This window comes from Gossypium hirsutum, chromosome A10 (genome assembly GCF_007990345.1).
Source record: "Gossypium hirsutum isolate 1008001.06 chromosome A10, Gossypium_hirsutum_v2.1, whole genome shotgun sequence".
NCBI lineage: Eukaryota > Viridiplantae > Streptophyta > Magnoliopsida > Malvales > Malvaceae > Gossypium > Gossypium hirsutum.
The window spans coordinates 108,346,712-108,367,397 of NC_053433.1; the positions used below are offsets into that span (position 1 = coordinate 108,346,712).

At 29.0% G+C, this 20,686-nt stretch overlaps 1 protein-coding gene and 1 long non-coding RNA gene across 2 annotated transcripts; both read left to right on the forward strand.

Annotated features, from left to right (window-relative positions):
- The first annotated feature begins 2,311 nt into the window (after positions 1–2,311).
- On the forward strand, positions 2,312–4,583 carry LOC107896253 (deoxyhypusine synthase). Its single transcript, XM_016821364.2, has 8 exons — positions 2,312–2,409; positions 2,524–2,756; positions 2,935–3,102; positions 3,197–3,415; positions 3,556–3,642; positions 3,843–3,948; positions 4,029–4,264; positions 4,350–4,583. Exons 2-8 carry the CDS (start codon positions 2,562–2,564, stop codon positions 4,425–4,427), a joined length of 1,089 nt encoding a protein of 362 aa, XP_016676853.1. The 5' UTR covers positions 2,312–2,409; positions 2,524–2,561; the 3' UTR covers positions 4,428–4,583.
- A 10,701-nt stretch (positions 4,584–15,284) lies between these two features.
- Positions 15,285–17,976, forward strand: LOC121207658 (uncharacterized). Its single transcript, XR_005902762.1, has 2 exons — positions 15,285–15,370; positions 17,078–17,976. It is a non-coding gene; the product is annotated as an uncharacterized lncRNA (long non-coding RNA).
- Positions 17,977–20,686: the final 2,710 nt, after the last annotated feature.

A 20,686-nucleotide genomic window follows, 5' to 3' on the forward strand; every position in this document is an offset into this window, starting at 1 on the left:
ATTATTTATTTATTCAATATATCAATGTAAAATTATTTTGATTTAACTTGCATATTTAAATGAATAAATACATATATTTAATTTTATATTGAATTAATATAATTATTTATTTATTCAATATATCAATGTAAAATTATGCTAAGTCGACAATAGTGTTAGTTTTTTTTTGTAAAAATCGAATTAAATAAAAATTTCATGTATAAAATCACACAAAATAAAAGTTCATATATAACATTGCGCATCAGACCAAAGTTTACATATAATTTCAATATTTATCCATTTATATTGAATATATTTTATATTTATCTTGAATTTAAAATAAATTTTATGTTTTAAATTTGAAATAAAACAAAAAATGAATGCATTAAATTTTAAAAGGGAAATTATCTAGTCCACTGTTAGTGGAGTTAAAAATACAACACCCAAAAATATAGAGGGTTAGATGAAATAAATAACTAAAAAATAATCTCAATTTTTTTTCTTTTTAATTTCAACAAACTAGAATGAAAAATACCCTTAAAATAAATATTAAATGAATTAAAAAAATAAACAAGTTTAGGCAGTAACCTAATTAGTTAAGCATTCTCCCTTCCCCCTTGTTTTCCAAGTTCAAGTCATGCTAATCTTCCCCGTTGGTTTCAAGGGGGTGCTTTATCCAATTGGGTTGTTGCTCACACTTGTTTATTTTTTACTCCATTTAATATTATATTGATTTTGTTTATAATGTAACTCACACTGAACTTCATAACTTACACTGAATTATTAGGTATATTTTTATAATTTTTGTTATTTTAAAATTGTAGTATTTTATCTAATTTGTGGCGTGAGACTTAAGATTTCATTTTCTTTTAGTATGCATGCCATTTAAATTGATTTTAGGATATTAACATGAGTATTAATTAGTTATACATGAACTTTGTTTTTTATTAAAAATATAAATTATTATCACTTTTCCGTTGCTAGAGTATAAGTAAAATTCTGAATAATAAATAAAATAGAAATTAACTAAAATTTCAAAAATAGTCACCGTTACCAAAAAAAATATTAAAATTAATTGGTTTTTGTTAACTCTTAGGTTTTTCTATAATAGACTAAGTTTTCTTTTAAAATAAACAAATTTTCTAAAATAACCGTTTTATAAAACTCCGATCATACTAGGTCATCTCGGTAACCGATGTAATTTTTCGAATTCAGGTCTAATGTCTAGGCCGGATTGGGGAGGTTAAAAAAACTCCACTAGTGGAAGTGAAATGATGTCATGTGTCTTTTTAAGGAATATTAAAAAATTAAAATAAATTAAAATAAACACGTGTCATGTACTAAACATTGTTTGTGGAATTAAAGAACTCCATTGACAGTGGACAGAATCAACCCATTTTAAATTTAATAATTAATACATTGTCATTGGAATTTTTTAGATTCCACAAATGGATTGAAAGTATCATAAGTGTCATATTATTTATGTAATTAATTTTTTTTACTAGACCCTATAATATATTTACCAAACCTGCTCGTAGAATTTAAAAACTCCAATTGATTAATAATTTTCTTTTTAAATTTTGGTATGTGATACCAATCCTCATATCATTTTAAAATTAATAGGGTGTATTATAATTTAAATATTTTAATTTATCTATTATAATTTTAAATTATCTTTATATCTTTAAAAAAAAAGCTCATGTAATATAAGATTTTAGAAGATTCACCATGTGAAAAGATTTAGTTTTTATTACGCAATTTGCCTTTGTTTTGTTTTTCAAATCATTATGGGTTTTTTTTAATTAGTTTTATAATTAATTTAGCTCATCAATATCTACATATTTTATTAAATTGATCTTAAATATAAAATATTTTAGAAAAATTCAATTTTAGAAAATTTAATAAATTCAGCCCTCAAAATTTATAAAAATTATCAATTTAGTTCTAATTTAATGAATTTAATGAAATGGCCAATTCCTAATGATAGTAATTCAAAGATTATATTTAATGACTTTTTTCTTAAATTTGAGGCCTTAATTATTAAAATTTTTAGAATTCAAATTAAAACGATAAAACTTGTAAATATTGAGAGTTAAATTTGTTGATTATTTTATATTTAGGATTAAATTAATAGAATATATAAATATTAATGTATTAAATTTATTATTTAACTAATAAAAAAACTCACATCAGCTTCCGCTTTCGAAATGTTTAATGACTAAATTGAAAAAAGTTAATAATTCAGTGATTAAAATAAAATGAAGGTAATAATTTAGTCACCGTTTTTATAGTTTACCCTTGTTATTGGAACCACTTTGATTGCCTCCCATAATCTAGTTATAGTTTAAACCATCGGTGTATCGGTTATCAAACTAGCACCACTGCCCCGCCAATTAGCATTCTTGATACAGGAAACCAATCTACGCATTGGTATGTTGAGTAACCTTTCAGTGACAGTGTAGTGTTCTTTTTCATTTCCGCTTATGGTTGCATTTCTAAGTATTAAAGCTAATCATATGGAGTTTCTTCTTCCTCCGGTGACAGTTTTCTTGGCGAAGGACGAAAGGCGGTAAAAGGAGATCATGGATGATAAGCTTATAAAGTCTGCACACTCAGCAGTTTTCAAAGGCTCAGATTCCCTTGAAGGAATTTGTACTAGAATCGAAGGTTATGATTTCAATCAAGGTGTAAACTACTCCAGACTTCTTAAATCCATGCTTTCCTCTGTATTTCAAGCTTCCAATTTTGGAGAAGCTATTGAAATTGTCAATGAGATGGTTGGTTTCCTTTCTTTTTAGTTTTTTTTTTTCACTTGGAAATGTAATATTTATGATTATTTCTCAAAATTACATAAGCGTATTAAATCTCATAATCTATATGTTCCCAAACGTAGCATTAATGTTTTGGATGTTGGGTTGTTAGCTAAATTCATTAAAATTATTCTTGATCAATAAGTTAAATTGGAGACTTTCTGATGAGCCTATAGCTGAGGACAGCAGTGAAGAGGAGAAGGATCCTACCTACAGAGAATCTGTGAGATCCAAGGTGTTTTTGGGGTTCACATCAAATCTTATTTCATCTGGTGTTCGAGACACTGTTCGATATCTTACCGAGCACCACATGGTGAGTTCCAAATCAGACTTTCTTTTGTGTAGAACTGGTATTTCGGGATACATATTTTATTCATAATCCTTCGTCGTGTGTTTCTGGATTGTAGGTAGATGTCATAGTTACAACAACTGTTGGCATAGAAGAAGATCTTATAAAGTGTCTTGCTCCAACATATAAGGGTGATTTTTCGCTACCTGGTGCTCAGTTACGTTCAAGAGGATTGAATCGCATTGGTAACTTGTTGGTTCCTAATGACAATTACTGCAAATTTGAGGATTGGATCATTCCAATTCTTGATCAGATGTTGAAGGAACAACTTGAAGAGGTAATTTCACACACACGTAGATTCTGTTATGTTATACCACATGTTGCTGCACTTTTTTTTGAAGTACTTGCATCCAGCATCCATGTTCTATCCATATCTAGATATGGATATCCTCCTACCTCTTGTTTTCGATTTTACAGAATGTATTGTGGACTCCATCAAAGTTAATTGCACGTTTGGGACGAGAAATAAACAACGGAAGTTCATACCTCTACTGGGCATACAAGGCAAGTTTTATTGCCAATTTAGCCTCCATTCGTTAACTATGCCCCCATTGAAGTCGTATATGTGTAACCTATTATGAAATATTGCATTGTGAAGATATTGTGTTACTGATTGAACTACTTGCATTGGGAAGATATGATGATCTGCGCAGTTATCCATTCCTTAACTATGCTCATTTTTGTTATTTATTTGTATTTTCCAGAACAATATTCCTGTTTTCTGTCCTGGATTAACAGATGGCTCTTTAGGGGATATGTTATATTTTCATTGTTTCCGCAGCCCGGGTCTGATAATCGATGTAGTGCAAGGTAGGTGTTTCATTGCTTGTTGACTGCTCCTGCTCGAGGATTGGGGATATGCATATCTAACTTGATTACTTTTTGAGCAGATATTAGGGCCATGAATGGTGAAGCAGTCCGTGCAAGTCCTAGGAAAACAGGAATGATAATCTTAGGAGGCGGATTGCCGAAGCATCATATCTGTAATGCTAATATGATGCGTAATGGTGCCGATTATGCTGTTTACATAAATACAGCTCAAGAGTATGATGGGAGTGATTCCGGGGCTCGCCCAGACGAAGCTGTTTCATGGGGGAAAATACGAGGCTCTGCTAAAACAGTTAAGGTATGCTTTTCCATCTTCCAGTGTTAGATACTCGCTTTTCAACTTCAATAAGTTCTTGACTCCTTCCATGATTATATGGAATCAGGTACATTGTGATGCAACTATTGCTTTCCCTCTGCTGGTAGCAGAAACATTTGCTTCAAAGTCCAAAAATTTGGCATAATTATTAAAATTTTATATTCATAAATCATGCGCGTGGTGAGCCCATAACCCACAGCTATGATAAGCTTGTATTGTTTCTTTTTTATGTGGCTGTGCAAATGTCTAAATGATAATATATGATGACTGTTGATTACATGTTTCTTTGTTGATTGTGTTCATATTCTTTTTTTATTTAAATGCATTTTAATTTTGAGTTTTTTAAAATTATTGCAACAACAACCATCCAATTAAAGCAAAGCCAATGATTATATAAAATATTATGATAATATAATGTAAGATAATATTAAAAATCTACCTATCATAATTTTTTTATTATAATATTAGAAGAGGGGTTCACAAGTTATTTAGTTGCATGGTGAAAACTCTAATCACTTTTCATTACTAGTATAGTAAAAATAAGATTTAATGGTGTAAACAACTTTAAACTTTTTCAAAAAAAAATAAAAAATTAAGCCTCTATATTTTTCTGCACTCGATTAGATACTTGAACTTTTAAAATATATAAAAAAGACCCTCAATTTTTTTTCAAATAAAGCAATTAAGCCTTTTTTTTGCACTTAATTGTGTATTTAAATTGTCAAAATACATCAAAAAAGCCCTTTAACTATTAATTTATAATAAAAAATATTTATAATTATTTATTAAAAATTAGAAAAAAAAATTATGAAAATTTTAAAAAGAAAATAAAAAAACTGTAAGATTTTATAAAAATCATAAAAAAATTATAAAATGCATAAAAAAAGGCCCTCTAACCATTAACTTTAACTGTTGACCATTAAAGTTAACTATCCTAATTTTTTTTAGTTAAAGCCATCCTGTGTAGTAACAGAGTGTGACATGTGGCGAAAAATGATAAAAATAAAAATTATTAAAAGTTATAGAAAAAATTATAACATGATTCTTTTGATACGATAATTTTTATAATTTTTTTACGAATTTTATATTTATTTACATTTATTTATAATTTCTTATGACTTTAATAAATTTGTTATATTTCTATCGATTTCATAATTTTTACCATATTTATAATTTTTCTATTTTTTTCCTAATTATTATTATTAAAACTTAATAATTTTTAATTTTTATTATTTTTTGCCACATATCACATCGTGGTTGTGACACGTGATGACTTTAACTAAAAAGAATTAGAGGCAATTAATTTTAACTGTCAACTGTTAAAGTTAACGGTCAAAATGTTTTTTTGGATGTATTTTAGCGGTTCAAATACCCAATTGAGTGAAAAAAAGGAGTCCTAATTATTTTTTATTTAAAAAAGTTTAAGGACTTTTTATACCCTTAAGCCTAAAAATAATACTAGAATATACTCTCTCTACGCTTAAATTAAAGTTTAATATAATATTAGTTCCAATAATATTTTTTTGTAATCTTTTTAATTTTTTTCATTAAATAATGTAATTCTTAATTGAATGAAATTTATGTTAAAATTGAATATTTAATCAATATAATAATTTAAACAAAAATATGAGATGAACTAAGACACAAACACATACAAAAATTAATTACAATTATATTAAATATATTAATTTTTTTTGTTATTAGTGTTATAATTATGATCACTTAGTTAGATTTTGTATCAATATTAAATTACACTTGTTATTTTAAATTAATTATCATTTAATTGTTGATTGAGTCTTAACTCGATTGACATGAGTATTGTTGTCAATGTAAGAGGATATGAGTTCGAGTGCACTGAAACACATTATCTTCTTATTTATGAGTTGAAGAGGAGTTATTACTAGTTATAGAACTTATAATGAGAATTGTTGAATATATATCACTTAATTAAATATTACAATTATATTTTAAATTGATTTTTTAGTCAAATTATTTTTAATAATTTAGTGTTTAAATTTTAGAAAACCAAAATTAAAGTTGTGATGTGGATAACACTTCTTTTTAATTTCTTTTGTATCTTTTAGCATATTTATGAGACTTTTCTTTTGTTTAAGTTTGATAAATTAAATTTATCTTTTATTTTTTATTTAAATTTAATAAATTAAAATGATATTTTTTACTTTATTTAATTACCTAATATTTAACATATCCTTTTCTTCTTATATTTATCATTATTTCCCGATTATTTTTAAAAATTTAGCCAACTGAATCTAAATAAGTTATTATTTACACGCTCCGTAAATCGAATTAAATTTTAAAGTATGATATGTATGATATATATATCATCAAAACTGAATTTCACATGAACATATCATGTCATAAACAAATTTAGGTCTGATTGTTAATACTGTTAAGATTCTTCTGTTAAATTTTATTTGTGTGACATTCTAACATTAAAAAAAAATAGCCACTTGATAATCATGTCACAAAAAATGACAATACAATGGATTTGAATTTAACAAAAAAATTGACAATGTTAACAATTCTTTAATCTACGTTATAAACGTTGAGGTACCACATTATATAAAAATTCAATTATAAAAATCAAAATTTAAATTTTAACATAATATAGCGATTAGAATTGAAATTTGACTATTTTTATATAGTTAAAAAGTAGAGAAACCAAAATTGCAACTTAACCATTATTGTTAAAAATATAAAAGAAAATAACCAGGACTTAGGGGCTTAGGGCCTTCAGTATAGATAAAAAGTAGAGGGGCTAAAATTGAAAATCAATCATTATTGTTAAGAATATAAGAAAAATAGGTTAATATCTAAACAGGTACTTGAACTTAATAATTTATATCTATTTGGTATATAAAATTACTTTTTGGACTTAAAAACTACGTGATTGATGGCGGTTAATTTTTTTTATCCAATCCAATCATATCATGCCACATATATTAGTGAACCAATAATATTGTGCCATGTGTATTAAAAGGAAAAATGATTTAAATTAAATTCATTTAAATTCATTTTCAATTTCTATTTATTTTATTAATTAAAAATATTTTTTAATTAATTAACCATACAAAATTTTTTAATTACTTTATTCTCCATTGCTTTTTTTTTCGGTCCTTACTTCTCTCCATCTTTTCTTCCCATCCCCGACACCATTGCCTATGCTTGATCAACATATTTGACCACCGAAACGAAACTCTCTTCGCCGCTTTCAACTTCAATTGTAAGGGCCCAAATCCGTCTGGCCCAATAAATAAAACAACAAAACAAACAAAATAATAACTGAAGTCCAAATTACGAGCCCAATTTACGCTAACCCAAATCTGCTAACTTAAAAACCTTAAAAGCCCAAAACCTAAAAACTAAACAAGAAAGCCTAGCCACCTCTAAGCCTCCGGCTGTTGCCGCTCCTCTGCCTTGGCCACATCAGTAGGAGCGTCGCCCGAGGCCTGCCTCTCTCTTTCACCAAAATGACAAGGCACGGCTCCTCAGCGCCGTTGACCTTGCCACAAATGCTTGCAAAGAAAAACTAAACAAGAAAGATGATAGAAATAGTAGAAATAGCGAAAAAGAAAAGAAAAAAATATGTAATCGGCTATAAAAGCCATAACAACAAGGTTGTATTTTTTGACACAAGAGTTGAAATAGAAAGAACAAAGAAAACAAAAAAAAGGTAGTTTATTTAAAAAAACATAATAAATAAAAAATAAAAGTTCCTTTTTTACCTGTCGTTTCGCCTTCTGCCGCCGTCGGGGACTATCTTCGACCCCCAAATACCTCAAAGCCCACTAAGGTTCTGCCGAGGGTTCAACGAATGTGGTAAGGCTGAGAGTTTTTTATTTTCCCTTCTTTTTTTGAGGTTAGAAGGCATTAGCCTTCGGATCTGGGCTTTGGGAGTCAAAAGGGCTAAAAAAATAATTTTTTTTACAACTCCGGCTACCGGAGGCAACGGTCGCTGTCGTTGATGACCGATGGCCGCAGCGGAGGTGCGACGACCCTTGGCCAGACGGAGAGTGAGTTGAGAGAAAAAAAGAAAAGGGAAAGTTTTTTTTAACACAGAAGAGAAATGATTTTTTTTTAGGTTTCTTAGCTTATATAAGGGGACAATACGACGTCGTTTTGGGGTGTAGCATAAATGTCTAAAATGGCGTTGTTTTAACGCATAACCCAATGACCCGACCTGAACTCCTTTAGATCTGCGTGTTTTGAATGAATGGGTTATTTGTCATTTTGGCCCTTTCGCTTTTTAGCATGTTTTTAAATTAGTCCTGCACATTGTTTATTTTATTTCATTTTTTATCCCGTTATTTTGATTCCCTTGCAATTTGGTCCTTTGACCTACTGTCAACCTAAGGGAATGACACAAATTGGATTAATTGCTCTCTGAGCCCCAAACTTTTATATTCCATTTTAATTTAATCTTTTATGTTTTTTATTCTTATAATTTAGGCACTAGATTTTGTTATGTTTTCAATTTAGTCTTTTATTTCCCATTTCTTCATTTATTTCTCAATTCATGCTTTAAGTTTTGTTTAAATTTCAATTTAATCCCTCATTTATTTAATTTTTCCACTTGATTTACTATTTCTTTTAACACTTGAAATTTATGTTATTTATATTTCTTTTTTTTTTACTATGCATTCTTATTTTTATCCTTGTTATTATTATTACTATATTTATTTTTCTTTTATTATTTATATTAGTATTAGGGTAGTAATTATGACATGATTATTGGTACTATTACTATGAATTGATGTTATTTTTACTATTTTTTATTTTTATTTTTTTATTATTCTAATATCATCGTTTCATTTTTTACACATTACAATTTTTTTTATTTTGCTACCATCATGCCGCATATTATGTTTAAATATATTTATTCATTTTTATACTATGCCCAAATAAATCAAATGTACATCGCTTTAAATGTTATTTTCATTTTACTCGACGCATAGGAAATAATTAAAATCAAGGCAACGTTCATTATTTTTGGAATTTGGGGAGTCATGCTCCTAGCTTACGGAGTATCGCCTCTTTCTAAAACCGAAGTAATTGATTATCCTATTTAAAAAAAACGAGATTTAAGTAATGGTCAAATGGTGATTTTTCTTGTTTTCGAGAATTCAAAGCATCGTGTCCTAACTTACAGGGCATGATCTTTTCTTCTCGATTAACTTGAAATAATGTATTTTCGTAAAATTTAATTTAGTGAAGTGATATTTTAATAAAAAAATCATGCAAAGAGAGATCGTATTTTAAATTCTCTTTGAATTTTTAATTTTCGAAATCAAAACATCAAGTAACCAACTAGGTACCAATTTTGGGCGTTATGAGGGTGCTAATCCTTCCTCATATGTAACCGACTCCCGAACTCATATTCTTGGATTTTGTAGGGTAAAAATTATTGTTCTAGTAAAATCTAATCTTTTATTAAGATGATTAAATTTCGAAGAAGATACCTCGAAACCATCCAAGGCTAGAGACCCGAAATATTTCAATATGGGTTCTTTTTTATTTTTTCTTTTGAATGATGACTTCTCTCTTTTTTTCTTTTTCTTTTCTGTTGTAGGTTGTTGGACTTGGTTGGGAAGTCTTCTTCCTTGTCTGCCGGTTTTCTTTTTGTTATTGCTTGCTGGTATGATGGTTGTTGTGTGATAATGGTACGTGGGTGAAGTGTCAATGTTGGCGAGTGTAGGGTGTGCAAATTTCGGGTAAAATCAATTTAACCGACCGAACCGAATTAATTCGGTTAATTGGTTGATTAATTGAATTATTTCGATTTGGGTTGGTTAATAATTTTTTAGAAGTTTGGTTGACGGATAATTCGGTTCGAAATCGGTTAATTAACTGAATTAACTAAAAAATTATATTTTTATATACATTTTACATATATTAAATTCGGTTAAATTGGTTAATTTTTTATATGTTTTATACTTGTTTTAACAAAAAAAATACATATAAATTTTAGTTAATTTGGTTAACCGACCGAATTAATTGAAAATTTTAAATTTGATTAATTATTTTTGAAAAAATTTCAATTCGGTTAATAGTTAAGGGTTTAAAAAGTTCGATTAATTCAATTAATACTAGCTTAAATTGGTTAAGTGATTGAAGTCCCCTAGTTGAGTGGGATAAGTGGAGAGCTAGTGGTAGGGGCTTATGTGTTGAAAATTTATTATTTGTTTAACTTATAAAAAAATGTTAAAATTATACTAAATTACTTTATATTTAAGTTATTATTTTTCATTAACCACAAAAATAAAAAAAATGATTTTTAGGATCTGATTAACATATAATTTGGTCTGATTTAGGATAATACTGTCTGGTATATTAATGACACTTAAATACACTGTTTTATAATTAATCTAAATCTTATATTATTTTTATAAAAAACTCACGTATTTACATAAAATGTTCTCGTATTGAATCAAGACTGATGGGCAGCTATCTAATAAAGTTAAGTTATAGATTATGGATAGAAAAATCTCACCCACTTATATAATTAGATAATTGTCATTTTCATAATACTTTGGACTATTGAAGTGATCCATCAAAGAAGAAAAATGTTCTGCCAATTTGGACTTTTCATCCCATTTAAGTGTCCCACAATAATTGCATCAACGCTATGTACATGTATTGTTTCCATTTGAGCAAACTGGTTGAGGTGTAACTATTTTTTTAATATAATTAATTGTCATTTAATATTATAACCAAAATTTATATAAAAAATTTTAGGTACAACTCAGAATTTCAACTTCACATTAATAATTCATATCTTTTATATTTTGAGTAGTTTATGTGTTTATATATCATTTTTGGTTTCTGCTATATTTTAGCTTTTTTATGTGTTTATATTGTCACTCAATCCATTTGCATCTTTTAAGATTTGGTTTGAATTCATTGTATTATATTAAATAATTTATTTTAGTAGAATGAATATTTTAATCCTTGAACATTTAAAAAATTAATATTTTATTTCTTATATGTTAACTTTATTGTTAATTAAATGCATTGTTTAACGGTGATTAACATGATATTAAATGAAATATCAAATCAAATTAAAAATTTATTGATCTTAAAAACAAATGGAATACTATGTCTTAATGATGATTGATGTGGATCAAACTACAAATAATTTAAACATAACAATTATGTACAAAAAAAAAATAATTGAAAACAATTTGGGGTAAAATCAAAAGCAATTTCTTACCTCTACTCCTTCTAAATTGTTGGTTAATTTTTTAATTTGATTTAATGTTACATCAATCACGATTAAATATCCTCATTCCGTTAATATTAACGTTAACGCGTAGTGATTAAAATATTCCTTTTAATAATAGAAGGATTGAGCTAAATTTAATGACACAATATTGTGACTTATAATAAACTTTAACGTGACTAAGAACACCATTGATGGGTGGTGAGGCCCTATATTGACTATCATAAGGTCATTTTATGTAGCTGATAGATTCATAAGTTTTTTCTTAATTCATTCTTACATAAATTGTTGAAAATGAAAATAAGTACATTAAAATGAAAATATAATACAGACAAGTGAGACTCCATCTTCAATTGACTTATGCTCAATTTGGGTTTACATATTTGAGAGGCCAAATCAGAATTTTAGTCTTCTTAATTCAGCTTATGCTTTAGTTTTATGCTATATATGTATAGAAATACATTTCAAAGTATTTTAACTGGTAAATTAATTTTGATTTCTTGCTCATAGGATTCCATACTCAGCAGGATAATAATTTTGGAAGGAAAGATTCTTTTGAGATCACCAACAGAAGTAAAGAAGTTGAAAGAAAATGGCCAACTTAGTTACTAATGTTGGTGGATTAGGATTTTCTAAGCAACCTAAGAAAGAGCTTCAATGGGATGCCAAGGCAATGGACAATAAACAATCTGAGCTACAAGAGTCTTCAAATTCTCCTTCATGGATAGCTTTGTATTTGCAAAGTACTTGTGATTTGGCAGCTATTCCCCCTTTGTGAAAATCATTGAAAATTCTTTAAAATTGTAAAGATTATTTAAAATTTGTGAAAATCAAAAGAATATTTCTTAAAACTAGCTTCCAATATTCGAATTTGATTCTTGTTTTCTAATTCAAAGTTTAGTTCATTTGCTAAAATTTTCCCAACTTTTTATTGAAAATTTTTCATTAAACAATAACGCCCAATTAACCTAATAATGCATGAAATTTGTGAATGCCAACCCATGGGGCACAGGGATGAATCTGCAAGCTCTTTATTTGATCAATATTGCTCTCTTTATTATAATAATTTTTAATTTTTTAAAAAATTCTTATAAATTTTAATGATTTCCACAATTTTTTAAATGTTTTTTTTTACATTTTAAAAAGTTACATTTCGGTGATCATAGAAATATCAAAATTTTATTTTTTACAAAATAAAATTTTTAAGCTCACTAGATTTAAATAGGAGAAAAATATGTATTCATGCGTGGTTAAATTTATGTTCTTCTAATAGTTATAATAATAATACTTCCAATACAATGATACCAAAATATTGATGAAACTTTTCAATTACAAAACAATTATTTCTCATTTTTTTTGCTTGAATTATTTTAAAGGGAAAAAAAATCACATCTATATATATTGCTTAAAGGAAATTAAAGTCGCCTATTGAAATATTCATTACTTTTTTTTTAGTTTAACGTAAGCTTGATATGTTTTTCTTTATTTTAAGTTAGATGAGGTAAAAAAATAATATTGAATTGCTGATTGAGTATTAACTCGATTGACATGAATATTGTTGTTAATGCAGGAGGATATGGCTTCGAGTACGCTAAAACGCATTATCTTCCTATTTATGAGTTAGGGAGGGTTGTTCTAGATATTGTGTCAAAAATACACTCTAAAAAACATAATACAGGTCGTATACGATAAAATTTAAATTATCAATAAGTGTGAACTCTAGCCAAATATGTCTAAAGAAAGACCATTGCAAAAAGCTTTTGATACAATAAATGTTATTGTAAGTAAGCTCACTAGTGTAGTGATAAAGGATTTACGTTGTTTTTTAAATTCTAATTGATAGTAAACCTTGGTTTAAACCGATGGCATATTTAAGGGGTTGGCAAGGGCCTCGACCCCTCCTAAAATATAAATTATCTATTTAGGCCTTTTAAAAATTTTAAAATTTTAAATTAGTAAAGATAAAATTATACTTTACCCTTCTTAAAAATAATAAAAATTTAATTTAATCCTTTAAAAATTATAAAAATATAAACTATTAAAAATTAAAATTTAATTTCTACCCTAGTTTAATCTTGGACAACCCTTGCACTTTTATCTTTATTAAAAGCAATGGCCAACAACATATATAAATAGGAAACAAAACAATTTAAAAGGTTAGTCAATCGTCAACATCAACTTATGACCAACATAAAACAAAAAGAGTTTGTATAAATTATCCAATACATGTTTAATATGTTAATTTTTACAAATACTTTATTAATGACTTAGAATTCTTGAATCATTATATTATAATATTTAAATTATCAAAATAATTGTTTTAATTATTCTTATTATTATTTTTATGATATTAATTATATAAATTAATTTATTTAAATATAAAAAATTATATGTAATACATGTGACATTATAAATTAGAGAACTCAATTGTTATATTAATTGACAGCTGTAAAAATAGTACTTACACCTCACGAGATTTAAGTCAAAATAAATGTGAATAGAATCCACCTATGATTTGTTCAAAATAGGTCTCGAAATTGGGCTCCCCACGTCCCACATTCTTAACCTTACCAAAACTTTAGAAATGAGTCGTTATACTAACTGACAACTACAAAACAATACTCATATATGACCACAACATTATTAATTCAATAATTAATTTTAACTAATTAATTAATCTAAATAAATTTGAAAGAGAACTCGTAAATTTGTGAGATTCAAACTTAAGACCTCAAAGCGTGCTATTCAACCTGTTCTTAATTTAATATCCCAAAGTTTTTAAAGCAAAATCTTTAATATTATCTACATTTTAAAATTTTTACTTATAATTTCTATTTTTCTACTTTTGTTTTTGGTAAAATTACAAAAAATAGTCACTTTTGTTTGCCTCAGATTACGTTTTAGTTACTTATGTTTGAAATGTTACGTTTTAGTCACTTACGTTATCGTTTTGTTACGAAGTGGTCACTCTACCGTTAAACTTCGTTATCTCCTTAATGACAGTCTTATGTGGCAGTCCAAATGAGTTTTAAATGCCAACTTAGATATCCAGTTGCTGGGGTAAAAAATAGGTCTTGAACTAAATAAATTTAATGTGGATTGCCACTAGGGGTGAAGCCAGAACAATTTTGTAGGGGAGCCGGATGAAATTTTAATTTTTTATAGTCTATATCTTTATAATTTTTAAAGGATTAAATTGAATTTTTATAATTTTAGGGTGGCCAAAGTGCAATTTTATCTTTACTAATTTAAAACTTTTAAAAACTCTCAAGGGCCTAATAGCAATTTTACATTTTAGGGGGGTCAGGGCCCCTGCCAGCCCTTCTAGATTTGCCCCTGATTGCCACATAGGACATCCAAGTTGGCATTTAAAACCCATTTGGATTGTCACGTAGGATCGTCATTAGGGAGGTAACGGAGCTTAATGATAGAGTGACCATTTCATAAGAAAACGATAACGTAAGTGACTAAAAAGTAACATTTCAAATATAAGTGACAAAAATATAATCTGAGACAAATAAAAGTGATTATCTTTTTCGGTTAACCTTTAGTTTTCAACGATTATTATGTTAGAATCTTGAAACTTAAACATTATTTCAAAAAGCTTCCTCGAAATTTCCCTCAAGAAGTAGACAAAAATAGGTTTTAAAAAATTTGATAAATAGATCATATGACAACGACATATTTAGGACTATTTAGAAATTCCCCCCACTTCATATAAAACAATTTTTTTTTCTTTTTTATGTCTAAAACCATTGACTTGAGCCAATTTGGACATTACATGCCCTCTTTTTAAGTCTCTTAGAATACCTGTGAGGAATTGTTCCCACTTCAACAAACCTTTTGAGGTAATTGTTTCCTACTTCTCTCACTTCCCCAAATCTCTTGTTTTGAATTGTTTGGTTTTTTTTTTCGTATTTTACTTTAATTGTTCATCTCATGTTATGTTTATGTTCTATCTCAGTTCATTCTATATTTTGTATAGTTTATTAGGTGATTTAATTTAGAATATATAATATATTTGTGTGATATTCCAATTAATTTCATATTTTGCATAATTTATTTTGATTTAATTAAAAAAGAGTATTTATATGTAATGATCCAATTATGTTCCGTAGGCTTTATCCAGTTAGCGGTCAAGTTACTGTTTATAATTGTACTAATACAAAGAAAAATTGTTCTTATATATCACTTATCTAAAGTTTAAACGGGTTCACTCTAAGTAGATTTGATCATGAGATTTGTCTAAAAAGTAATAGGGTTTGAGTAAAAGTATTGATTCGAAAAATGAGTTTGGGTTAAAAAAGAGGCCTGTTTAGTCTCGGGTAAGCTTATTTTGGCTTTGTAAAAAAAGAAAAGAAAAAGAAAAAGAACTTGTTGCTTTTTGTTGCTGATTTCACTATTTTTACTGTTATTTTATAACTGTTTTGGTGTTGTTTCACTATTATATTACTGCTATTTTATTGTTATTATTTAGATATTGTATAAATCTTATTTTATTGTTACTTTTACGACTATTTTAGAGACATTTGCTTGTTAAGTTGCACGTATCTTAATGTTATTTAAGTATAAAGACTTTGTTTAATTTATTTTCAATTTGTTGGGAAACATTTATTTTAACGTTTTTAGTGTATTTGATGTATTATATTTTTTAAATATGTTTTTATATAAAAATGATAATATAAAGAAATTTTAATACGGACGGGCTTAAATATGTTTTTAAATATGTACCAATGTTTCCGAATATGTATAATATTTAAGTAATATATAAAACATGTAATTTCCTTTTAAACAACAAATATATATATAATTATAAGTATGCTAGCAAATTCAAAAACATTTAAATGTATGTAGTAATTTAATGTTAATAATATTCATGAAATAAAACTAATTTTATTATAAGGTATATATATACATGTATAACAATGTATAAAACATTACATAAAATAGTATACAACATGTGAAAATACAATTACCCAAATTACAACAAATAAGTAAACCATTAATACAAATGATACAATTAATATAAACATTACAAATAATATAAATGATATGATAAAAATAAATTAAAAAAATAATTAATAAAGTAACTCAAAATATACGAGTAAATAAGCCCGAATTTAAAACTATAAAATGAATCCAAACAAATTACCTAATTGAAATCAAAGTAAAATAAAAAAGGGATAATTTACAACTAAAATAAACTACTAATAATAAAATAAGGATCCATGTATAACACGCGTGAATTCACAGGGACTAAGATTGAAATTATCCCTGATCCTGAAACATTGCGTTGAGACATGGACTAAAATGCAACGTCATACCAACTTTAGGGAAGATTTTTAAGAAAACAAAACAAATCAGGCGCAAATGGGAGCTCTCATAATGCGGCGCGAATGGGAAGGGCCTGCTGCACAAATAATCCATTTTAGGCGCAAAAGCGCAGATTCGGGTCTCCAAGCGGGTTGACACACGGACCCCCCTTCCTTAAACGGTGCCGTTTTTTATTTTGATGCTAAATCCCTATTTTCATTTGTTTTCCTTTCAAAACGCAGATGAAAGACAAAACCCTTGCTCTGTGAGGGCTTATCTCATCGCGCAGCCACTAACCTCCATCAATTTGATGGCCAATGGCGCGGATAATGGCCGGATCATGCCAACGGAGGCCACGACCTTGGAAATCTGGTAACCTCGATCCCTTTTTCTCTTTAAAAAAAAAAAAGAAACGTGAATCTTATGCTATTCTTTCAAAAAATGAAAATAAATTTTGAAGATTTAAACAAAACTTTAACACCGCTCGACCCTCGCCCACATCTATGCATATTTGAGATGTTTGAGCTTTCATCGGCGTCGATTTGGGTTCCCCTTCATGTGTTCGTGCTAAATTTGCAAACCAATCAAAGGAAATAAAAAAATAGACTTGGAAATCACCTTTCAAACTTTTGGCTTGATTTTTAATATCTGGTGTGCGTAAGATGCGTAGGTACATTCGATGGCTTTTTATAGCCGGATTTACAAAGTAAATAAAAATAAAATTACATTTAATCGCTGTAAATTCTGTTAGCCTCTTTCTCGTGTATTTCCTTCTCACAGGTTCCGTTGACGTGGATGTACGGAGGTGCACCTGGGATGTACGGAGACAGTCGTGCATGAGAATCCCTGTGGGAAGTCGACCCTCTGGTACTATTCTAGTTTATTCCAGAAGTTTCTGGCATTCTCAGGCTATTGAGATTCTTTTTAGGTGTATTGGGCCTCAAGTTTGGGCTATTGGAATTGGATTTTAGGGTTTATTCAATTGGGTCATAGGTTATTTTAGTTTAATGGACTTTTATTGTATTGTTTTTTATTTTTTCATTTTAGGTTTGGGCTTTGTAAATGGACTTTGGCCCTATAAACAATTTGGTCTGTTATTTATTTTTGTTTGGTTTTATAAATATATTTTTATTTTTGATTTTTTTTGTTTTTTATTGCACGGGCGAAATGGGCTTATTTCAGTTGCCCCTCTTTGCTCATTGTCATGTAATGATAATAGAGCAAAGACTTTAAAAGGACCAATTTTGCCCGGTTTTGCTAAATCTTGACTTCTTTAGTGAAATATGACTGGTTTAAATCTGCTCCATTGCCTATACATAGAGCTAAGATTTGCCCTCTTCGATCTGCTGCAACTTCAGGGAAATAAGATCTTCAATCTTCAGTCTGCTCCCTTGTTACCTCAGGAAGATAAGACTCATTCTTCAACCTGTTCTCTTGCTACCTTAGAAAGATAAGGCTGGTGGTAAAATCTGCTCCATTGCCGATACATGGAGATAAGATTCACCATTTTCGATCTGCTCCACTGCAACTTCAGGGAGATAAGATCTTCAATCTTCAATCGTTTTTCTTGCTACCTCAGAAAGATAAGACTCATTCTTCAACCTGCTCTCTTGCTACCTCAGAGAGATGAGGTGGGTGGTAAAATCTACTCCATTGTCGATACATGGAGATGAGATTCACCATTTTCGATCTGCTCCACTGCAACTTCAGGGAGATAAGATCTTCAATCTTCAGTTTGCTTTCTTGCTACCTCAGAAAGATAAGACTTATTCTTCAACCTGCTCTCTTGCTACTTCAGAGAGATGAGGCTGGTGGTAAAATCTACTCCATTGCTGATACATGAAGATAAGATTCACCATTTTTGATCTGCTTCACTGCAACTTCAGGGAGATATGATCTTCAATCTTCAGTCTGCTTTCTTGCTACCTCAGAAAGATAAGACTTATTCTTCAACCTGCTCTCTTGCTACCTCAAAGAGATGAGGCTGGTGGTAAAATCTGCTCCATTGCGGATACATGGAGATAAGATTCACCATTTTTTATCTGCTCCATTGCAACTTCAGGGAGATAAGATCTTCAATCTTCAGTCTGTTTTCTTGCTACCTCAGAAAGATAAGACTTATTCTTCAACCTGCTTTCTTGCTACCTCAGAGAGATGAGGCTAGTGGTAAAATTTGCTCCATTGTCGATACATGGGGATAAGATTCACCATTTTCGATCTACTCCACTACAACTTCAGGGAGATAAAATCTTCAATCTTTACTAATGTCGCTACACTGTCTTCTGGGGAACCTGTCCTCTGGGGATCCTGTCCTGTAGACTCTATTTTATATGCACATGCTTATGCAAAATAATTAGGATGCTATGATTGAAATGAATCCAATACTCCTAACTAAAATGTGTTATGAATGATATATGCAGAAATGTGAATAATTCCATTTTAAAATTTAGGGTATCATCACTCGTTGTTTATTAGTACTGTTATTGACGCATTTCCTCAACCATCATCTTGACAGAGTATCCTAAAGAAACAATCATATCTTGTCTGGCGAGCTTGCCCCACTGTAATTCTAACATCCCTTCTACTACTCTTTTTGAGACAAAACATTGCAACTTATGGTTGAATTTTCCTCTGTTCAATTTGCTACCCCCCTCCTTAGGTGTTATAGCCAAATGCATATTTTGATATTTGTATGTATACAAAATATCATTTCCCCTTTCTTGAGAATAATTCTTTTTTTTTAATCATTTCTTCAACATTGTATCACCAGCGCCATATCTTGCCTTTTTGTTCAATCATCATTGGGACAGAGATCTCAAAAAGGCGATTTATTCAAATATATCCTTAAATTTAGGTGTATTCTAAACAATAATCCTGTTTTAGATTCTTGTATTATCTAGAAACTCCCAGAGTAATATGCAAAACTTCTTATTGTGAAAACATTACTAGTTTATTCATCATTATATCAATGCAACATGCTTGCAATCAAATTAATAATGGATAAGAATGGAATTGAACTTGAGCTCAAAATAAATCATCAAAAAAGTAACAATGACCATTAATTTGGGACTGCATATCTTCAAAAATGAAGAATAATTCAAAGATAACCAATTTGTTGGAAATAAAATGAAGACTAGGTACCCTTAATATCGAAAATTGAGCTTCTCTGTACGAACTTCTTGAAGACCAATTCAAACTTGGCATGTGTTTAAGAGATCAAAAGTACTTTGTCAATACCCTAAGATGCCACATACCCACTTCATTGTTAATTCAGGTATAGCAAGATCACCACCTTCTCACTTTGGATCCACATTTGAGCCGCCCTTTTCGGGTTTTCAACTCAAATCCCCTTTGGTCTCAAGGCGCCCTTTGCGGGTTTTCATCTTGGCCTCTCCTTTTTCTCTTTTTCTTCTTTTCTATTCTTATTGAGTCTCAAAGCGCCTTTTGTGGGTTTTCAATTTGGCTTCCTTCCCTTGTTAAGTGTAATACTTCTTGACTGAATCCGAGTTTACTGGATTAGACAAGTTCTTTCCATCCATTTCAGCTAGGATTAATGCTCCTCTGGAGAAAGCTTTCTTTACCACATAAGGACCCTTCCAATTTGACATCCATTTCCCTCTGAAATCTTTTTGTATAGGAAGAATCTTTTTCAGAACCAAATCTCCTTCATGAAATTCTCTTGGGAGAACCTTTTTGTCGTAAGCCCACATCATTCTCTTCTGATACATCTGACCATGCTGAATAGCCTTCAGCCTTTTTTCCTTAAACAAATTCAACTGATCATATCGAGACTGTATCCATTCTGCTTCATCTAATTTCAATTCTGACAAAATTTGAAGAGAAGGTATCTC